The sequence below is a fragment of the Thunnus albacares genome, chromosome 18, assembly GCF_914725855.1.
Source record: "Thunnus albacares chromosome 18, fThuAlb1.1, whole genome shotgun sequence".
In the NCBI taxonomy this organism is placed as follows: Eukaryota; Metazoa; Chordata; class Actinopteri; order Scombriformes; family Scombridae; genus Thunnus; species Thunnus albacares.
Window position 1 is genome coordinate 7,997,865 of NC_058123.1, and position 22,013 is coordinate 8,019,877.

The window sequence follows — 22,013 nt, forward strand, 5'->3', positions numbered from 1 at the left end:
TATCAGAGGATCCTGCACATTGTCAGGTTCTTGCTCTCACTTTTTAGCCATGCTAGTGGCAAGGCTGTAGGGATGGTAATACTGGGCTGTCAGTTGGTCCACTACTTCAATCCAGAATGAAATATCTCAACAACTATTGCATAGATTACAATATACAGACATTCATGGTCACCAGAGACAAATTTTAATGACTTGAACACCTTTCTCCATCTTGATAAATGGCAGTAAGTCCAGGACTTTTTCCTTATTATATGTTCTATTTTATTATGTATTAGAGTGTTGTCAGTGAACCTAAACCTGAAAGACTTTGGTGATCTCCTCTCTTCTAGCACCATCATCAGGTCAAAATTTTAATTTGTCCACTACTTTGGTTTATCACTTTCTCATCGGCTGCAAATGTTAGCATGCTAACACACAACAGAGTGACTGTGGTAATATTATACTTGCTTATCATCACCATGCATTGTTATTGTTAGCATGCTAACATGACTCAAGGGATTGCTGTGCTAAAATACAGCCTCATAGAGCTACAGATTTTTTTTTAGTCTTGTTTAACATTGTTAATGAAGTGGTAAAGTTATTAATATCATTAATAAAGTGAGAACAGGTGACTGACAGGTAGTTTGTTGGATTCTTTAGTTCCTTTTCCATCCAAAATCCAGTATGACTTTATTTCTCCTTAAGAAAAACAGACATAGAGCTAAACCCATATGTACTGGATTTTTACAACTCAGTGAAGAACAAGGGCAACTTTTTATTTGTCTTTATTTAAAAAATAGAGGGTAGGTCTCTACAAATAACACACACAGCATAGTGTGAGGCAGAGTTCATAAGGTTCCTGGTTCCTTTATCAGTGCGGTTGAAGGAATGAGTAGAAAGCACTTAACAATGAATGTCCTGATTGAGCCTCTTGATCGTCCTGCTTTACGTTGCTCACCACCAAACTCGACCTGTTAAATCCAAAGAAACTGAAAAGAAAAAACATAACATTATTTATTATCCCAGACTGTTTGCTTGTTGATGACTATTTTATATGATATTTTGTAATGTTGCTACATAGCAGAGCTGAGTACCTCATTTGTTATGCTTCTTAAAGATGGAAATATACTCCTGCACATCATCAGGGGATCCCATGATCACGGGGACTCTCTGGTGAATGTTGGTGGGCTGGACGTCCAGAACATTCATGGCTCCTGTAGTGGCCATGCCTCCTGCCTGCTCCATGATGAAGGCCATGGGGTTGCATTCATACAGCAGCCTTAGCTGAGAGTCAAGAAGCGCAGAGAGGAGTGACTTTACATCGAGATAAATGATTGTGCATTTCACTGCAACTTGACAGACATTATTTGAAATTATTAAAAACATTTTTGTTCAGTTATAAAGTTCCACCTGCTCACCTTGCCCTTAGGACTCTTGACATTAGCAGGATATAAAAAGATCCCTCCATACACCAAAGTACGATGAACATCAGCTACCATGGAGCCAACATATCGACTGCCATATGGAGCAGAACCATCCTAGAAACACGAAAGTGTTATGTGGAATTTATAAGTCAATTTAATAATATTCAGAATCCACATATGTGTATTAATATACATGAAATAACAGTAATGAGGGTCACTGGCTACTAAGATGGCAAATTGCACAAGTTTCCTTTACCTCTGGGTATTTCTTCTTTTGTAGATACTCTGTTACATCTGGGTAAAAATGCTGTGCATATCCCTCATTCAAACTGTAGATTTTTCCCTTTTTCTTTATCTTCACATCCCGATCCACCAAGATGAACTCACCGATCGACTGAAAAAGGAATTCAAGGAACTGATGATCTGAGTATCAGATGAAGACAAATAAACGTATATAATTAGCAAAAAGTAACAGTTTTGATGTCATCTACTACAGGGTCATCTTACAGGGTCGAGCATAAAGCAGTTGACTCCTTGACCAGTGGAGAGGACCATCATGGTGGCACTGCCGTACAGAGCATAACCAGCTGCCACGAGCTTTCTTCCAGGCTGCAGAGCATCCTTCTCATTTGGCTCATCATCTGTGGTCTATGGAACAACATGTGGAAAATTCTCAAAACAGACAAAGACATTTTGTGCACAAATAAGATGTGTTGAAGCTGCCATACAGTTAGTTATTTTCTTTGATAGGGATACAGGGCAGGACGATGCAGTTTTGGGATACAGTTTCAACTAAACTAAACAACTAAACCCCTCTTTATGGATTTGTCACCTAGATTAAACATGTACAGCTTTTTCAGGTATGTTAAAGTATGTGGTTACCCTTGGACTCATATAAAGCTATTAGTTTACACATTAACTCTATACCTTACATCAGATCCTTGTGCAGCCCTTTTATCTACCCAGACTGTATCTGGAGTTCTTGAAAACACATTAGAATAAAGTCTCTTAGTATGTGAGCCTCCCAGTGGTGGACAAAGTATCTGGTCCTACATTGGAAATTTTACCTAAGTAAAAGTGCTATTAAGTATTATCAGCAAAATGTTCTTGGTAAAAGTACTCATCACGCAGTAAAATGGCCCCTCTGTTTGTTATATTATTATATATTACATTATTTTAGATGATTATTAATGTTGCATTATTGTTTTGAAAGAATTTTAATGTTGTAGCTGATAGAGGTGAAGATAATCTAATTACGTTATATATTGTTTGCTAGTTTAATCTGTGACAATGCATCATATTTTATGAACTGATCAAATGTCTAAGTATGTATCCCAAAATTGTATTTGAGTACAGGACTTGAGTAAATGTACTTAATGACATCCCACCACTAGACCCTGCTCCTTTTTCCCTCAGATGCTGATTTGCAACTCCATAGAGGGTTTTCGGAAAAAATATCAGTTCAGGGAAAATCCATATAAAATATAATTGAAAGCCATGCTGAACAATTCGCTGAGGTAAGAACTTCTCTGTGTTTTGAATCAGCATGCACTAACCTTTTTGTAGATAGCGAAGATTGTTCCAATCGAGACAAGACAGTCGATGTTTGAGGAACCATCCAGTGGATCAAAGCACACAATGTATTTTCCCTGTCAGTTAAAGAATATCAGTTAAAATCAACTTTACAAAACCAAAAAAACATGTGAAAACTCACATAGACATGCATGTATACAGTATACTGTAGAGATGCACATACTCTCTTGTCTGGTTCCACAATGATGGCCTTCTCGTCTTCCTCTGACACCAGCACACAGGAGGTGAATGAGGACTTGATCATGTTGATGACCAGGTCATTGGACAGGACGTCCAGCTTCTTCACCTGGTCCCCTGTCACATTGGTGCTTCCAGCGATGCCATATCTTTCCAGAGAAAGGACAAGGACAGGCTGAAGTGATCAAAGGATGAATAACAGCTATCTATTTCTATGCAATTTTAAAACATGAAGGAAATGTCATAACAATCCACATAGATTGTCCTTAAAAGTGCATTTATTGCCTTTATTATGATGTTTTTTTTCCACATTATATTAAAATATTGCACCAGTAAGAATGAGAAAGGTCTCAAAAGTCTTCTTGTGTCTGCTTGACCCCTGTCCTGGAGGATTTTGCACAACATTTGCAGTTTACCTTTGGTTGGGGGTCGGGGCCTAATTTAAAACAGTTGAGTCTTACATCATACTGCATGCAGCTAGAAGTAACACTAAATCCAGATATGAACCTCAGTTTCACACACATTTAAATGGAAGAGAAGGAATAGAATATTGAAACTTGATATCTTAAGAGGAGCAAATGAAGGTCATCAAATAATAGTGACCTTGATTGATTTATAAATATTTAATGGGGTGCATACTGTAGTTACCCCTCCTCGTTTATCCATATGATACTTATATGACAGCCTCATATTTACATGCAGATGCATTCATGTTTCCTTCTATTATCTCCACGGTTACTTAAAAAGAAGAAAGAAAATACTACTCACAGGTTAGCAATCCCAGCCTTCCTGACAGCAGTTGAGATGGCTTTGACAGCTGTGCAGATGGAGTTCAGCAGGTTCGTCAGCTCTCCTGTTCCATGGGCCTTCCTGCCCTCCTCCAGAACAAACCTGGTGAGGGTCAGCACGTTGGTATCGAAGGTTCCTTTGTCAGACATTTTGCTGTCAGGTGTGAGACTGGGACTGGGAGTAGAAACCTAATGCCTGTGAAATAGGTGAGCATGGCCCCCAAAGTTAAAAAGCGGACTCTAGAACTAGAGATAGGGGTAGGGATGGGGGTGTGCAACTCTTTCAACCAATCACAAGTGTTGTTTCCCACAGTCAGCGGTTGGTTTGATCACTTCTGTTAGGAACAGTGGGTTTGAAAGAGCAAAGTTCAAAGATAGTTAACATTTTTCGTCTTAAAGTAACAAAGGCTCAAGCCTGATTCAATCTCTGCACACTTTGATTTTTGATTCAGGAGTTTCTTTGTCTGCACTTTAAAGTTCTGTTCATTATAAGTTCTGGGCAATACTTTGAATGAATAAAATTCCCTTTATTAAGTTAAAATGGTATGATCTTACATCTGGAACAACTTGTTGCACTGTGTTTATGCCAAAGTTCACAATTATTCTAAAAGCTTTTAAACAAACTGTTGTATCATCTAATTCTCATTTTCTTACATTAATACAAATGGTCTGTGCTATTCAAATTGTTTCTGTATTCTTCTTATTATTGAACTGATTAGCTTTAGTTTCAAACAAATGTGTTTAGTTTTACAAATGCCAAACAATTTATGAAATTCACTGTGCCACTATCGGCCAAAATATTATAAGAATTACAGAAAATATTTTTGGAACAATATATTAAGCACTGCTTAAACATGCTTCTCCTGCATGATCCAAGAGAAGTGTAAAGTTCAAAACGCTGGACTCATTGTCCTGGTCTACCCTATCTCTTTTATATAACACCCTTAATTTCACATATGCTGATTAAACAGTATTTGCAAGGTAATAAATAGTCAGATTCAAAGGGTGCAGTGGTGTTTGTTGTTTGTTGCTGTGTGGGTGTGTCTCTGAATGGACATAATTACTATGGCTGTCTCTGTATGGGACAAAAACACAAAAACATGAAAAGGCAAAATGACCTCACATGGTTTACTGAGTTACTCGACTTACAACGTAAGCGTACACGGAATGTGTCAATGTTCTGTTTCACAATGGAAAACTAAAGTTGAACTTTGAACTTTTAACAAGGTATCAGGCATGATAACAGTGGTGGGACTCAGATCCTTTACTTAAGTCAAAGTACCAATAACAATGTAAAAATACTCCATTACAAGTAAAAATCCTGCATGAAAAAACACATTTAAGTAAAAGTACATAAGTATTAGCAGCAAAATGTACTTCAAGTATTGCAGTAAAAGTAGTGGTTTGGTCTCTCTGACTGATATATTATTATATATGACATGGTTAGATTATTAATAGTGAAACATCAGTGTTAGAGCAGCATGTTACTGTTGTAGCTGCTGGAGGTGGAGCTAGTTTCAACTACTTTATATACAGTTAGCTAGTTTAGTCCAGTGGTTCCCAACCTATGGTTCTGGTCCCTCCAAGGGGTCACCAAGCAAATCTGAGGGGTCGTGAGATGATTAATTGGAGAGGAAAGAAGAAAAACAAAGTTGATACACAAATCTGTTTTTCAGTCTTTGGTTTTCTCTAATCTTTGATTTCTGGTGAAATATTGGGTCATTTTAACATTTATTGAAATGAAACAATGTGAGAAGTTTAGAGGGAAAAATCACTATTTGGTGGAGCTGTTAACAACTCATAGACATCTGAAATGTGACCCTGACTACACACTGCTTTTTGTAAGATTGCAAAAGCCAAATAGGTTGGAAACCACTGGTTTCATCTTTAACAATGTGTTGTATAAGCTTGTTATATTATCCATTGTGTCAAATCTCCATCTGAAAAGTAACTAAAGCTGTCAGATAAATTTAGTGGAGTAGAAAGTACAATATTTCCCTTTGAAATGTAGTAGAGTGGAAGTATAAAGTAGCATCAAATGGAAATACTAAAGTAAAGTACAGTTACTTCAAAATTATACTTATGTACAGTACTTGAGAAAATATACTCAGTTACATTCCACCACTGCATGATAATAGCCATTACTACGAGGTATTGCATAATGGTTAATCACACACCATTCATAGCGTTTCCTGGTTAAAGGATAGGTTCACATTTTTTTAGGTTTGTCTTCAAACAATAGTCAGGTGTCCATATGAACACTGAAACAGGTTTTGCTCGCTCTAATCATTCCTCCTGTTCATACTGACCATTAGAAGATCCCCTTTAAATGTGCTCACAATGTAAGTGATGGGGACAAAATCCACCATCCTGGTTTCGTGCAAAAATGTATTTAAATGTTTACCTGTAGTTGATATGAGGCTTCAGCAGTCTGAGTTAGTCAAATCAAGTGTATATCTTCAACAGTTACAGTCATTTTATTTTAAAAAAACAAAAAAATCCCTCTTTGTGTCTTGATGGACAGTGTTTTTCTGCTCAGCTGCAGTGGAAGGAACAAAACAAAAAGACTTTGAAAGATATTGCATTGATTTGAATAATTTGGAAGACTGAGGTCTCATATTATCTTCAAATAAACTTTTCAATACATTTTTGCACAGAAGGAGGACTGTAGATTTTGTCACCCATCACTTACATGAAAAGTGCACTATGAAGGGATCTGTTAATGGCCAGTATGACCAGGAGAGTGATTACAGCAAGAAAAACATGTGTCAGTGTTCATTTGGGCACCTGACTGTAGTTTTAGGACAGAGTTGAACATTTAATGTTTCTTTTAATGGTAAAAAATGAACTTGCAAATGTGATTTTTGCAGACCAGCATGTGAGAGCTACAGTTGATTATTTCTGTAATTATTTTTTGTTTGTAAACAACATAAGTTACACTAAAATGTATACTTCTTTTTTTTTTCTTGGAGTCCCAGGCAAATATAGTATAAAAACAACTTTAATATTGCTGGTCTAGTATTGGGTGCAAAATGTATTCCTCCACTGTAACCACATGATGTCACTGTGCAGCTTGAATATAAACAAAGTCCAAGCAATGATTCAATTCACAATTTACAATTTAGAGGAATTCAGAGGAACATATAACTGCTGGCAATCCTGCTGTGCCTTGAATCAGTTAGAGTTGTGTAGTGTTGGGTTTTTGGTTTGTTTGTTTGTTTGTTTTGTTTGTTTTTTTATGTCATTTTCTTCATCCCTTAAACTTTAAACAACATCAACACAGATCTGACCAGGTACAGTCCCTGTAGGATGTTAGATTCATCAACTTGCAATTATTGATATTTAATTAATAAAAGATATAAACCACAAATAAAATTTAAACAAAGAATACTGTAAAGTTTTGCTTGGCTTCAGAAAAAAGTCGCACTCATATGTCCCAATTATGGAAAGAAAAGTGAATTTAGGGTATTGGAAATCATTGTATATATATAAAGATCTTTGATTAGCTTTTTACAGTAAATATGCTTCATGTGAGGAGATATATAGTCAAAACCTAAACAGCCCTTTCGCCTACAGAAAGATGTAAGTTCAGAGACAATAGATACAGAAATCATGTAGTCTTAATGCTATGTAATCGATTCAACAGAAGAAAAGACAACATCAATATTTTAATGAGGTCTATTCACCACCTGGAGCACCTGCCGTGCCCGCTGACAGCTCTTACACATGCGCAGTGTTGTTCCTGCTCCTGCACAGTGAAAACTTCTCTCTTTACCGGCACGGCGTCTTCACAATCAAAAACAAAGGAGTAAAGAAGAAAAAGATGAAAATTACCATCGCTTTCATGTCCACTAAACGCTGTTCGACCCCTCCCAACAGAAATGGCGTCTGTGTAATTATTTTAACTTCTACATCACCCGAACCTGTTGTAGGTCTCCTGCACAGGTGAGTGACTTCTCATCACGTTAGCTAACGTAAGCTGACAGGTGAATGCGCACTGACTTTTATCGTAGTTTTAAAGTAGTAAAAACAATTTTCCATGAGAAATAATCCTAATAATTGTGGCAGCAGCATCATATCAACATGGTTGAAGTTTATCTTGTATTCTCTTTGCGTGACCACAAGGCGTCAGGCTTAAGCAAATGATGTTTAATGTAAACGATGTATGTTTTTACCCCTACTTTGGAGATGTTTTACAATTGTGTCGTCATGTCATATTTAAAAACACATATTTTCCAAGAGTGCCTATAGGTTCTGGTACCAACTGGGAGTAATTCTTTGGTGAATTATCTTTCCAGCTAAATTATAAGCGCTTTAAAAAAAAAAAAAAAAAAAAGCCCTGCAAACTAGTGAAAGGGGGGAACGCTTTGGGCGTATTCGACAAAACAAGCCAAAATAGCTGGCTTAGACCCAACCATTCTGACATGTGACCCCTTAAAACAAAGCAATGTTGTATATATACAAATTAAAATTATCTATCGATCCACACGAGAAAGCAAACATTAGAGGAAAGTCTGAAAAAATAAAACATTATTTGGTGTAGCTCACCTATACTGTTAATCATTTTCTGGCCCCTTAGACTTGTCCTATGACTCCCAAGTTGAGAACCATTTACATCAGTAAGAGATTATATTTGATGACATCCGTGTATGCAATGGTTTGTGTTTATCATGTATGCTTCTTTTGTTTGTATTTAGCTTCCTAACATGGTATTTTACAGAATGTTTATGGCCAAGTGTACTAAAAGGCAGCCAGTATGACATACTGTAGGCCAGTGGTAGACAAATTACTGCCCGTAGGCCAAATTCAGCCCTCCGAGACAATAATTTGGTCCCATGACAGAAGCAGAAGTTTTCCCTTTCAGAGTCTACACTGAAATTTTTACTGCTGTAGATAACAATATAAATACAAGAGTCATGTAAATCCCGATAAATTACAAATGAATAAAAAACAGTCTCATACATGGAAGTACTGCAGAAATGGCATGATAATAAAAACAACATTCATCTACAGCAAAAACAACAACGGTACTTTAAATCAACCATAATACTGTTGACTCAAAGTAAAATAATAAGATATTATTGGCAAAAACAACAACAATACTTTAAATCAACCATAACTGAGGCAGGATTTATTGTGTATTGATAACCTATCAAATAAATCTAGTCATGTAGTTTTCTTAAATTAATTGAAAGAAAGAAAGAAAACATGAAAACATATACAGTAGGCATAGCTGTAAGTTAGTTAATGAATGAATTATGGTGGTATGTGATTTGCATAGCTTTATAAATACTTGATGTGCTCTGTATCTAGAATATATTTAAGTACTGGTGTTTTTGTCAGAAGTATAGTGTTTTTGTCGTGTCGTGTGGAATGGGAGAGGCAAAAGGCAATTACATACACTTAAGCCTCATGTTTAAAATGTTCTCTTTTGTGTCTCTCCTTCTCTCTAACCCATTCATACTCTATCCGTTGGTTCCAAATTAATGTTTTTCATGCATTTCCTCTGTCTGTTAACTGCTAAATTGACTCTGCTCTCCTGCAATCAGCTCTTCCAAGCTGCTCTGTAACATTCATTTGAGAGCAGCACAAATAATACTTTGGGTCACTGTGGCTGACTCTAAAGAGAACTTGCTAAACTTATTGGATTTATTGCTTGAGGCTTGATGTCAGCTTGTCCAAACAGGAACAGATGAAAAATAGAGTAAGATAGATATTTTCTCTCTGGAGGCTGGGCGATGTCTGGTTTAATGTGGAGCATGAATTTCTTTCATATACACCAAATATTTACTTACATATACATTATCATTGTCAGCAAAATATGTTTAAATAATCTTTGAATCCTGATGCTTTTGCTGCTGGATTTCTCCTTATCCTATGTATCTCATGTAATCTGATTTTTTTTATTAATGCATATTGCAGTGTTTGACCAATCAATTAAGTTTCACGTCACTGACTTTCTATGAAGGTGCCTATGTGCAACCTTTGAGAAAAAGTCTCCTCAACACCTCCATGTGCTGCAAACAGAAGGTGCTTAGTGAGGAGAAAGTGATACAGCATTGCAAAGCATCCAGTCACTGTTGTGCACTGAGGCTCAGCATTTCACTCAGTGTACTTGTGCAGAATTAACTATAATATGTCATGGCCTGGTATTGCATTTCCTTTGTGTAAGCTTTGCAAGGTTAACTGTTATTGACTGCTGGACCTGGTGTGGGAGAGAGAAAGTGATTGAAGGAGTGATGCAGTGTAGGACTATACATGTAAAAGCTAATAATCAAGATGTGAAGCATAGTTAACTCGCTGCATTTTTCTTTTATTTCCAGAATTATTCAAAGTTCTATCTGGATTTAAAGGGATTGCTCCATTATTGATACTTTGTGAAACATATTCATGGCTCAAGGCAGTTACATCTTGAGAAATGTGTCAGGTAACTATTACTATTACTATGCAATAACTTAGACGCTCTTTGTGTATTCTCTAGTTTGTATATTTTCCTATGTGCAATGTTTGTGTTCACCTTTTTGTTTTAGGAGTTACAGTGGTATTTAATGGTGACTGAAAGACCAAAACTTTGCAAAGAAGGGAATATCTCCATCAACTTAAATGCACATTTCTCTCAAGTATTCAGCATTTACCATTCAAACGCTGTTATACATTTTTCATGAATTACAATATTGTGTCACGTATCCATTGCTAAATCTCTCAGATCTCTGTTGCTTTTGTTTATTCACTGACTGAAATACTTGGAAGATGTCTGTGGTAGAGAAAGCCTGCCAAGAGTATGGTTGGGTGTTTAGAGGGAGAGTTGCAGAGTAATTATAGAGTGGGTCAGTCTATGTAGAGAGACATACCATTTGGAGAAAAGTGACTTCTGAAAACAGTGTCTACGCAACTGGTAAATCCTCCTCTGTCCCTCCTCTTCTTGTGGGACAGGCTCAGAGAGGTTATAGTCAAAAGCATTTCGAGGTGAGAGAAGAAAGGTTCTAAACTCGAATAGAAATGGTCACAGAGAAGCCTATAATACTGAGGTAAGGAAAGAAAAAGGAAACTGTAAGGGTAGAAAGTATGTAGCATGCAGTAAGCCTAGATATTGCATTTTCCATAGCACATTGTGTTGTTTGCCTATGATATTTTTTGATTATGAATATTAATATTTTAAATACCAGTAATTTGCTGTTGTAAATTGATTGTCTAGTTTTATTGTTTTTTATGACATGCAATCAGGAGAATATTTGGAGATATTTCTACATACTCTGTTACATTTCCCACTTTCCAGCAAGTGTTTGGACTATTTTTTACTCTGCAAGGGTAATAAACTATGTCTACCCCACTATTGGTCTAACAGGTCAAAGTGCTGAAGAGTGTGTTCCTAACTACCTGCAGAGTGACTACAGTTGTCAGCTGGATGTGGACTACTTTAAGTGTGTGGACAGTTTTCAAAACGGCACCACCATTAAGCGGCTAAGCCTTAAGAGAAGGCCCAGAGTGGCCGTTAATAATGTGGAAAAAACACAGCCTGGGATTACATCCAGCCAGTGGCATTCTGCAGAATCCCTGTCATCATCTAGCAGTGATGATACAAGACTACTGGGCATGTCTTCTGCAGCCAGAGGTCGACCTCCTCTTCCTCCACCCCATGGCTCCTCCTTGGATAACAAACCCTGCCGGAATGAAGGCACAGCAGCCTCTCCGATACCCACTGAGTCAAAGCCTCAGCCTGCTGCAAGATCATTTGCTTTACAGAGACAAAGCCCAGTGTTGGAAAAGAGCAATGTGGAGGCCCACAAACACTTGGAGCAGGAGGTGACCAGCCAGCCTCCACCTCAGCCCCATCCCCGTCGAAGACTGGCTAGCTTTGGAGGGGTAAGCTCCCCTGGGTCGCTCTCCCCTTTTACTGGTTTAGGTGCATATAATCAGAACAACAATGGGAACAAGCCTACTGGCACAGGAGGTGATATGCATGTCCACCTTAGCTCGTCTCTTGGCAGTAGAGGAGGCAGCACAGGCTGCCTTAGGCTGAGCCCTCAGAGCTCTGGAAGAACCACCCCAGTTACAAGTCTCGGCTCCATGCACCTGCAGAATGTCCGTGATCAGATGGTGGTAGCCCTGCAGAGGCTGAAGGAGCTGGAGGAGCAGGTGAAAATCATCCCTATCCTCCAGGTAAAAATCTCTGTCCTTCGGGAGGAAAAGAGGCAACTGGTCTCTCAACTCAAGAACCAGAGTGACAATGAGGACATAAATGATGTAATTTTGAAGAGAGCATGTAGCATGGAAAGGTGTAACATTGAGAGCAAGGTGAATACTAAAGAAGGACTTGAGGGCAAAGTGAAAAGTGACTGCACAGACTTCAAGGAGTTTAGGCAACTGACTGAAGAGATGCAGGCATTGGAAAGAACCATCACAGGTGGACGTTTGCAAGCATGGCATGGAAAAAGCCATAGCCCTCTGCATGACAGGGCCAAAGATATAGAAATCACAATGTCTAAAATCACAAAAGAAAACAAATATGTATACACTGAACAGGTAGAGACGAGTTCCATTGCAACACAAGTGTCTGAATTCAATCTTGGAATTTACAAAGATTGGGAAGCAGAGCTTGATGCCCAGCAACTAATAATTGGTGCCTTGAAAGAGAGAATTTGTCTCTTAGAAGCAGAATTGAAAGAATCAGCTCTGCAGACAGAGATGAGCCGTCTGAAACTGGAGCTTCAGGCTGCAGGAGCAAGGAATCGGGTGGATAAAGCCTGCTTTGCGACGCCATCCACTGCAAGCACAGGCATCGAGGTGAGACCTCACACCACAAGCCAGGGAGTGGGTAATCACACAGAGCTCATAGATGCCAGCACAGGGGATTCCATAGAGGTAAAGACGGTGGGAGTATCTTGTGGTAGACCTGAGCTGAAGAATGCTAGCACAGGTCCAGGTGTTCCAATGAGCCACTGGGAGGTCCGGGAGAGAGTGGAGACAAAGGAAAGGGGCGTGGGGATCCAAGTTTTTACAAACTCACAAGGAGTTGGGACAGAGATTAAGGTATGTGATGCAGAAACCAACACAGATGTGCAGGATCTGGGGCCTGCAGTAGAAAAGATAAAGTGTCGTTCAGTAGCGTGTGGAGATTGTTCTGTTGACATAATCATCTGTGAGGCCAAGGAAGTGGTTTCTCAAGGTGTGGCCACAGATCCAGTAAGAGTAGTTGATCTGGGAATCATGGCATCACCCCAGACTGCTTCTCAGCGGACCAACACTGTATCCAGTTCAGTGTCTCGTTTTACAAACACCAGACATGCCTTCAACACCAACTCCAGCACTAATACTGTCCTCAATACCCAAGACAAGCACACTAACACCACTCAGGCTGTTATGAGGACCGTATCAGTAGGCAATGGGGTCAAAGACATCAAATGTATCCCAGAGACCCGCACAATTGGTGTAGGAACTGAAAATATGGTAGGAAGTGCCTTAAAACAAACACCAGGGACTGTTACTAACGTAACCCGAGACACTGGTGTTGGCTTCACAAACATTAATGACAATTTCCTGGTTGGACTGAAAACCAAAAATATGGCCTCTGGTCCATCACATCTACCCGACCCCATCAAGACGAGGAGTATCGGTGTAGGGGAGGGAAGGATACGGGATTTGTCTGTTTCATCCAGTACACCTGGCCAGAGTTTCCAGCAATCTACACAGTCCCAGTGGGACCCTGAGCTTAACCATTATATAGAGAAGATGCAAAAGCTCCTTGGGGAGCATGGAGACCTGCTCACTGAGGACTACACTGAGCAAAGGGAAGGGTTTGTCCAGCAGCACAGCAGCCGAGGAAACGCCAGCTCCATGCTATCATGCAGTAACAAAGCTGCGGCACAAGGAGGAACAGAAGTTCATCCTTTAGATTCTCAGCCATCAGGTAGCACTGTACGGATTAAGCTAGTGTTAAAGGTACCTTTTTGGAGTTTGTAAACAAACACAGCAAAGTTTACTGTCATCATATCACACCAAAATGCACTGTGTGTATTCTTGAGGCCTAACTAATATGTTTCAACATGCATTCAGCACCTTTCATTTCAACTGTTGCTAACATATGTTGCTAACATAATGTAAGTGCAACATATCAGCTGAAAAGGTGATGACATGTCATGTTGTTTTACAACTTCTTTCCACTGCCCCCAAGTGGCCAAAAAAGCAGTTAATGCAGGTTGAAACTTTCATTGTTTACATCTATTTTTACATCAGCTAGCAGTCTTCTTTCCCTACTTTTGCTGGCTCAATTGTTACTTTTCTTGTTACTGCCACCAACTGTTGATGTGTGGAATAACGTAAAATAAATAGCTTACATGCACTACGCAATTATATTACTGCCCTTTGCAGTTAGAAGGAATATGAATTGTGTTATCCGTATTCTCTTGCATGTACAGTACATCATCAACACTTTGCTCTACACAACCACTCGTGAAAAAATTTTACAGGGTACCTTTAATGCTGGATTGTTATTATGTATATGTATTTGTAATATATTTTAGTACCTTTCAAAGTCAAAGCTTAACTAATGTCCTCTTTCTTTGCCACAGCCAACAGAGAGTTTCACTCCCCATCTCAACTTTTTTCTAAGTGTGACAAAGCAAACCAGGGAATCTGCCAACAAGGTAGTAATGATTCAGAGGTGAAAAGAATGATACAAATGTTAGAACAACAGACATCTTCTGCTCTGCAAGGTAAGCATGTATGTGTGTGTGTCAATGTGTTATAATCCTAAACAATTATGTTCTAAGCTCTTCTTCAAGAGAAATATAGTAAACATTAGGTGGATAAGACTGTCTGTGCGAAAGTAGTTTAGTTTAAAAATATTCCATCTTCAGACCACTCTCAAGGTCCAGTTTAAACTTGCATTGGGCTTAGAGGAAGTGGCTGCCTTTGGTTTGGCAAGTTTACTTTCTGAGGGATACACTTGCAATGTTTGGAATGATATCTGGTTTTGGAAGGCGTCTTGCACCACATAGCAGTTTGTGGCTGAGGGTCTAAAAATGAACAGTTTCGTAGGAGGAACTGGTGTCAGAGTAAGCTGTTTTTTAAAATATGGCCTTCAGATTTGTAAGAATATATAGAATATCTTGAATATATCCTTACTAAATCCTGCCAGATTGGCCTAGTGTGATTATATCTGTTCTATGTGTTACATACATGTGTTATATAAATAAAATACACTGCTAATATCTCGCAGATTAAATAGAGGCCCCATCATTGTTTCTAGACAGGTCAACTAATGCCGGCGTGTTGCGAAATGTAATGAAGAAACAGAATGGTGACCAAGGCTGTAGCAGTAACAGGAAAAGCATGAAGTTTATGAAGGTTACCACAGGGTAGGTATCGATTGTCTAAACTAATATATAACAATTGATATATTAACATATTTCCACTGTATTAAACTCTTATGTTTTGTCCTTAGATTGGACCCAATGCCATCTTATGAGCTCTCTGCCAGCGAGAATATTAACTCTGAGGAAGTGGAAAGGAGAGGAAACAGAAAATTAAGGGAAGTGTCTCAAGATGTAATGCAAACAAGAAAGGGCAAAGGTGGCTTCAACAAGGGATCAAAAGGGTCTGCAAAATCACATACACAGCACAGGTAACATCTAGAAGGTTTTAAAGCCAAATAATCTCTCAGTTGAATCAGATTTCTGCATTAAAAGCCTCAGCAATAACACCATTATCTTCATATTTTACTGCATGAATCCAACTTTTTTGGGGTCCTCTCAAGTCTAAAATTGCACCTACAGTAGTAACCTGTAGCATTTTATTCCTTACAGGAGCAAGTTAAGTGAAAAGATGTTTTCTGCTTGTCAAGCCTTAAAGATGCACCTGAGTGATGACACGGTTTTATCCAGCAGGGAATTGGTATGTTTTGCTCAATATATTCACTGTGACAGCCAGATGAAGCTCGCTGTGTGTGCATGTGTGTGTGTGTATGTGAATGTTTAATGGTATGTCATTGGATGGGTGTGGAGAGATGCTGAGGCAGGGTGTGTTCAAGTATGTCCATTAAGAAGAAATGACTTTGGCAACAGACACAAAAAGCCCAGGAATGTGTCGACACTGTAATTTCCTAAAATGGCATTTTTCTTCAACTTGAATACTATTATATTTCTTAGTGAAAGAGACTCCTCACATTCACGATAGAGAGAAGGGGAGTTCAAAAGAAGTAGTATATTGCAAAGGAAAATCGAGATGAGTTTCATAATGAAACTTGAAATAGTAACAAAATCTCAACATGCTGCTTTTGAGGATGAAATGAAGACAGATTTCCAAGCTTCATTTTATGATGTTTTGGAGAGTTTTACAGTGAGTTGTTGCTTTGTTATGCTCTTTGTCTGTTTCCTTTGAGTCACATCCCCGAAATCACAAGATGTTCCTGTCTATTCAAAGTCAAAATTGCTCTACACACTCTGAATCAAGGCATCTTGAAAGGCATTTATGAGAATGCATAAAAGCATTCATTCAAACATTGTTTTTTTTTAAAAATACGTATACCTGTTATATACCTATTCTTTTTTCCTTTGCAGCATGACTGCCTACAAACTCTCCAGCAAGAGTGGTTCTCTGTGTCCAGCCACAAGTCAGCTGCTCCTGACACTGTGGAAGATTACTTGTCTACATTTCGGGTCATTTCACCCTCAGTATTGCAACACATAGCTAATATGGCTGACGGCAATGGAAACACAGCTCTGCACTACAGTGTGTCACACTCCAACTTTGCAATTGTCAAGAAACTGCTTCATGCAGGTACAGTAATACATAGAGGGCAACTAGAGGTCAACAATCTGACTTTTCTATCTTTTTTTGTCCCTTTTTTCTGTGAAAATGTATTTTATTTCTCTGCAGCCTGCATGTACAATATAACCAAAAAATGTTGATGAAAAATGATCCTCCTGGTGCTTTTTAACCTTCACTGATTCAAAAACTGACAGAAATTCTGTTGCTTTTTAAATAGGATGCCATAACACTTAAATTGTATAGAAAGAAGCAAGGACATACAGACATCCTGCAGTTCAACAGTGCTGCATAAAGACCAGTGAATACTCTGGTTCAGTGTGTTGTCTGTAGATACTACGAGGTTCCCCAGTAGCCACTAGGGGGCAATTGTTTTTTTTTTTCATTTTTCCAAAACAAGGTGTTTCTATTTTTTGGTCATATATCTTAATGCTGCTGCCCATCCAAGAGCCTAAATTTTAATCTCCAAAGGACAGTGGACAAACAGTAGTTCAGTAGCACTCATCATTACACAGTATAAATGGATGATATACTGTACAGCAAATTAAAAATATTGCTGAAGTGAAACCCTGGCTTGTTACAACAACTAGGTGAATAGAATACATTTTGTTCATTGCTGCATAACAAGCCAAAAGAGATGGGTTTTTTTTACTGTCAAAGCTGTAATGACCACAATTTAAAGGTACATGGTGATCTTTTGGCTTGTTAAAGTGTTGGTAAAATACTTTATTGACCCTCAGGTGTCCTGTACTGCTACAGCTTTTCTTTAAATTAGAAATAAAGATGCACTTTAGAAATTCCACGTTTACCATCACGATGAACTGTTCCAGGCTTCCTTCTAGCTGTGCACAGGTCTGTAAAGGATCAAACGTTAAAGAGTATAATTCAGGGCCAGGCCATTCAAAGCCTTTAATCAATATAAATTGAACAAAAACAGACAAACACTGAATAGGTGCCCTAATGGAGGAGACATAATACTCTTCGTTTTATCCAAAAGCCTTGCTACAGCTTTCAGGAGAGATTGGGCCTACCACTCAATTGTCTAAAGGAGGAGTAGAAGTATATAATCAGCACAAACAGTGAAAATTTTAATCCTGTATCACAGAAATTTATTCAGAATGTTCCTGAAATAAGCACGACTGAAGCTTTTTATTATGTAACTCAAAACTTTGGTCAAACATCACACAGCTATAAAAGCTCACTCATCCAAACATCCAAAATGTCTGTGTACTAGCTGAAAATTAGAAAATGATAAAACAAACAAAAATGGACCCATTTTTGGAAGAGTGGTAGTTTGGTGCTTAATGGAATACACTGAGTGAGTGTTTTAAGCTCCTCGTGCTTGTTGTTGCAGAGCCATGCTAGAATAAAAACTATATAGAATTTCAGGCACTCAGAAAATACATTCAGTACATTTTGAGACCGTTTCATTGCACAGCTTAAATGAAACAACAGCTATTTGAAGACAGTTGGAGCAAGGCTAAATGGTTTGCTGCAGTGCAATGAAAGCATGGCTTTTGTAAATGCTGACATTTTTCCCCATGTCTATGAGTCTTCATTGGTTCAAATTGGTAACCTTTAGTGTAGGCCAATTTTATTTGACATTTTTTTACCCAGAAAAGGTCTATTTTGCACAGGGATTTTCTTGCAGTGTGAAACTTGGTTAGATGGAAAGTGTTAGCAAAAATCACCAATAAATAAATGAAGATATACTGTATACCTCTTTCATCCTGTCATTCATATATTTTCTCTTCTTTTGTTTTATCAACTCCGGCCCATTGATCACCATCACTACAGAGGTGTGTAACGTGAATCAGCAGAACAAAGCCGGTTACACACCGATCATGCTGGCTGCACTCGCAGCTGTGGAAACTCCAGAGGACATGAGAGTTGTGGAGCAGCTCTTCACAAAAGGAGACGTCAATGCCAAGGCCAGTCAGGTCAGTCTGTTCTCAGGTAGATTCTGTTTCTCTAAACTGTGTCCATATGCTGCCATGGGAACTACTAAAAAAAGCTTGTTGTTTATTCATTCATAGAAGTTGATGTTTTGTTTTGTAAGATTACTTTATCTGTGGTTAAAATTTGATATTAAAAAGCTGTTGGCTTGTCACATCAACTGGGAGCCATGGTAACAGATAAAATGTTCCTTCTAATTTTTTTGTTGTTGTTGTTCATCTGTTCATTTTCTTTGGCTTTGAAATTAATATTTTTTTCACATGCAGGTGATATTTCTAAGTATTCTATGTATATTTGGTAACACTTTATTTTACAGGTCTGTAATTTCCTAATCATTTCCCAGGAAGTTTTCCTGGGAAGACGATATAATTTCATACTAATTATAGAGAAAAATGAGACTACGTTCTGAGACCAAGTAAATATTCATTAATTGTTCAGTTATTGTTGGAAACTTTATTCAGCCAATTAATTGGAATTAATTAATGTAAGTATACAAATTGGACACTGCCTATATTTGACCTATAATTAGTATCAACATGTGTTATTTTTTTCTGGAAACTTGCAAGGAAAAAAAAATAGTGTAACTGTATTTTTCAGTGGGTGCATCAAATACACTATACTGTATGTGCATATCTTCAAGAAGTGAAGAGTTAAGAAAGTGTGAACTGTTTGATTCAACAAACAAACTGTAAATATAAATTTGAAATGTTCGAGATGTGTCAACTCTGCACCATTAACCCTATTTCTTATGTTTGACCCCTGCTTTGTGCTGTCCAGGCCGGTCAGACAGCCCTGATGCTGGCTGTGAGCCATGGCAGGATGGACATGGTGCAGGCACTCCTGGCACAGGGGGCGGAGGTCAATCTCCAGGATGATGAGGGATCCACGGCGCTGATGTGTGCAAGCGAGCATGGCCATGCTGACATTGTGAAACTACTGCTGGCACAGCCAGACTGTAATGCCACCCTCTCCGACAGTGTATGTGAATCATTGCTGCCACTCTGCAGCTACTGTGAGCCTAGTGGCTTCAAGCTGTGAAGTATTTCATCTTTCTCTCACATATTTTATTACAAAAGCAGAGAGTTTTGTGAAAAAATGTAATGTAAAAATTTAACTGGGAAGCAAAGGAGTGGAAGTTATACATGATTCAATAAATATAGGATGCTTCTTCCATCTTTAAATGTACAATAAACCTCTTGTAATATAAATGCTTTTTTGTGTGCATACAGGATGAAAGCACAGCCCTGTCAATTGCACTGGAGGCAGGACATAATGACATCGCAGTCCTCCTTTATGCACACGCCAACTTCTCCAAAGGACAGACAGGGGTATGTGGGTCTACATTTTCACAGTAACGCTTTAACAAAGGAGATATTCAGGTAGTATTTTTTTAAAAAGAACTTTTTATTGTGTGTGTGTGTGTCTTTAACAGACAGCAGCTCGTCACTGTGGCAAGTCTCTCTCCTCCTCTGGTGGTAGAAATGTCTTTGAATGAGGTGATTCTCCAAAACCTGAATGGATGCTTCATGAATTTTATTTATGAGGTGATAAAGCTCACATAACAAAGAAGAATTGTAATGATATTCATTCTAGATTAATGTTTGCATAAGATGGCATAGTGTCTTTCATATTGTAACTCAGCAGGTAACATGCGCATGACAGATTATATTCATAATCGAGAGTAGTTAATATTGTATCCTGGCATCATCTATTATATACTGTCACTTTAGCTTTTTCTGTAATCATTTGTCTTTTTTGTAAATATTTGTAAATGCAAATTTATAATTTCAGTATTATATAATTGCAAAGAAAAAAGATTCAAAAAAAGGATTATGGAAACGCATATAAGATATGTAAATGAAAAGAAACTAAATAATACATATCAACAAATAAAAATAAACATATGTTTGATTTTGTTAATCATTATGAAAAAATATTAAACTTAAAATTGGATAAAACCTGTACATCTATATTTTGTAATGTAAAAACATACTGTACAGTATGGAGTAAGTTGTCTATAGGTTTTCTGTATCTGTACCACTACTTTTGAAGCATCATGAAGCATGGTATACATTTTGAACATGTCTTACTTGTTTTACTTGTCTATATTGCATAGTTTTGACACTGATGAAGGCTGGATAGCTGAATGTTTTCTCCTCACTGAATAAAGAGACATGTCATTGATTGCAACACTCTCCTTCAGTGACTTATACATTCCTTTTAATTGATTTTGAAACAATTTGAACACCTTTCACAGTTTATCTTTACCCACGTCAGTGGCAGCGCTCTAGAGATGGCAATGTTAGGCGTGACGACAGCAAGAAGCAACTGTTCATTCGAAGACAACAACAGCAATTCATAAGATTGCCTTTTATTTGCAGATGGCAAGAATCATCTACCAACATGCTAACTACATAGCTAGTTACACTGACTTGCTTGCTAGCTCAGACAAGTTTCTCAGACTGCGGTTTCGTGTTTCCTCTGCGCTCTTACTACGTCATATGGTTCATTGATCTGATTGGTTGAAGTTAGCCCATTATAGTCAATGATAGACAGATGGTTCAACCAATCACCTGCGAAGTATGTTTAACAGTTTCCAAGGACGACTTCTAAGATGGTTCTGTAACAAACCATCTGGCACATCAGGTTACCAGAGACTTGTCCAAAACCTATTAAAAACATGTCAATGAGCCATATGAGTTTGGGTATGTTAGTTTGTTTAGAAATGGCTCCAAAGACAAACAGCAGCATCACGTTTTCAGTCTCAGGAGAGTAGTTCTGTGTAAGGCAGATGCCACAGTGCATTTGCGAGAACACAGTGCCGTTTACAGAGCTTATTGTGCTACAGAGACCACGACCTTTGTACTACCTTGTAAATTTCTCAAAGAGCTCCAGTACAAAGTTAGTCCTCAGAGCCATTTCTAAACAGACTAAGGAACAGTGCAACAGTGTTTCATTAACATGTTTTTAATAGTTATGGAGCTCTACAGCACAGAAGAATATAATATTTAAGTCTTTGGATACACGCATTACTTGTAAGTAGGATCAATTTATTGTTGGTTTGGCCCTGCACCTGAGATTTGTTGACAAAAAAAATATAGAAAATCACTCACTAGCCTTTAAGCACTAGTTCTCATCTATTAATATGCTAGCATGCTAAACTTAGAAAGTTAATATACACAAATCATTTATCATATCAATTGGAAGAGCAAATACAAAAACAAGATCTTGTGTTGTGCAACGCTGGGTTACGGCGCCTCAACATTGTTTTGAGTTGTTTTCTGCACTACGTCACTCTCTACTGTTGGCTACTTATCAAATGAAGCAAAAA

The 22,013-nt window shown here is 38.1% G+C and overlaps 2 protein-coding genes across 2 annotated transcripts; one reads left to right on the plus strand and one right to left on the minus strand.

Annotated features, from left to right (window-relative positions):
• Positions 1–748: 748 nt before the first annotated feature.
• On the minus strand, positions 749–4,203 carry fbp1b (fructose-1,6-bisphosphatase 1b). Its single transcript, XM_044333942.1, has 8 exons — positions 3,942–4,203; positions 3,160–3,322; positions 2,960–3,052; positions 1,911–2,051; positions 1,660–1,797; positions 1,398–1,517; positions 1,074–1,263; positions 749–968 (listed from the first exon to the last, which is right to left on the minus strand). Exons 1-7 carry the CDS (start codon positions 4,109–4,111, stop codon positions 1,075–1,077), a joined length of 1,014 nt encoding a protein of 337 aa, XP_044189877.1. The 5' UTR covers positions 4,112–4,203; the 3' UTR covers positions 749–968; position 1,074.
• Positions 4,204–7,796: 3,593 nt separating this feature from the next.
• On the plus strand, positions 7,797–20,872 carry LOC122968587 (KN motif and ankyrin repeat domain-containing protein 1-like). The gene is made up of 12 exons (XM_044333941.1): positions 7,797–7,906; positions 10,285–10,388; positions 11,307–13,868; positions 14,530–14,673; positions 15,210–15,318; positions 15,405–15,584; positions 15,766–15,853; positions 16,519–16,738; positions 18,524–18,666; positions 19,460–19,660; positions 19,912–20,010; positions 20,115–20,872. Exons 2-12 carry the CDS (start codon positions 10,352–10,354, stop codon positions 20,175–20,177), a joined length of 3,846 nt encoding a protein of 1,281 aa, XP_044189876.1. The 5' UTR covers positions 7,797–7,906; positions 10,285–10,351; the 3' UTR covers positions 20,178–20,872.
• Positions 20,873–22,013: the final 1,141 nt, after the last annotated feature.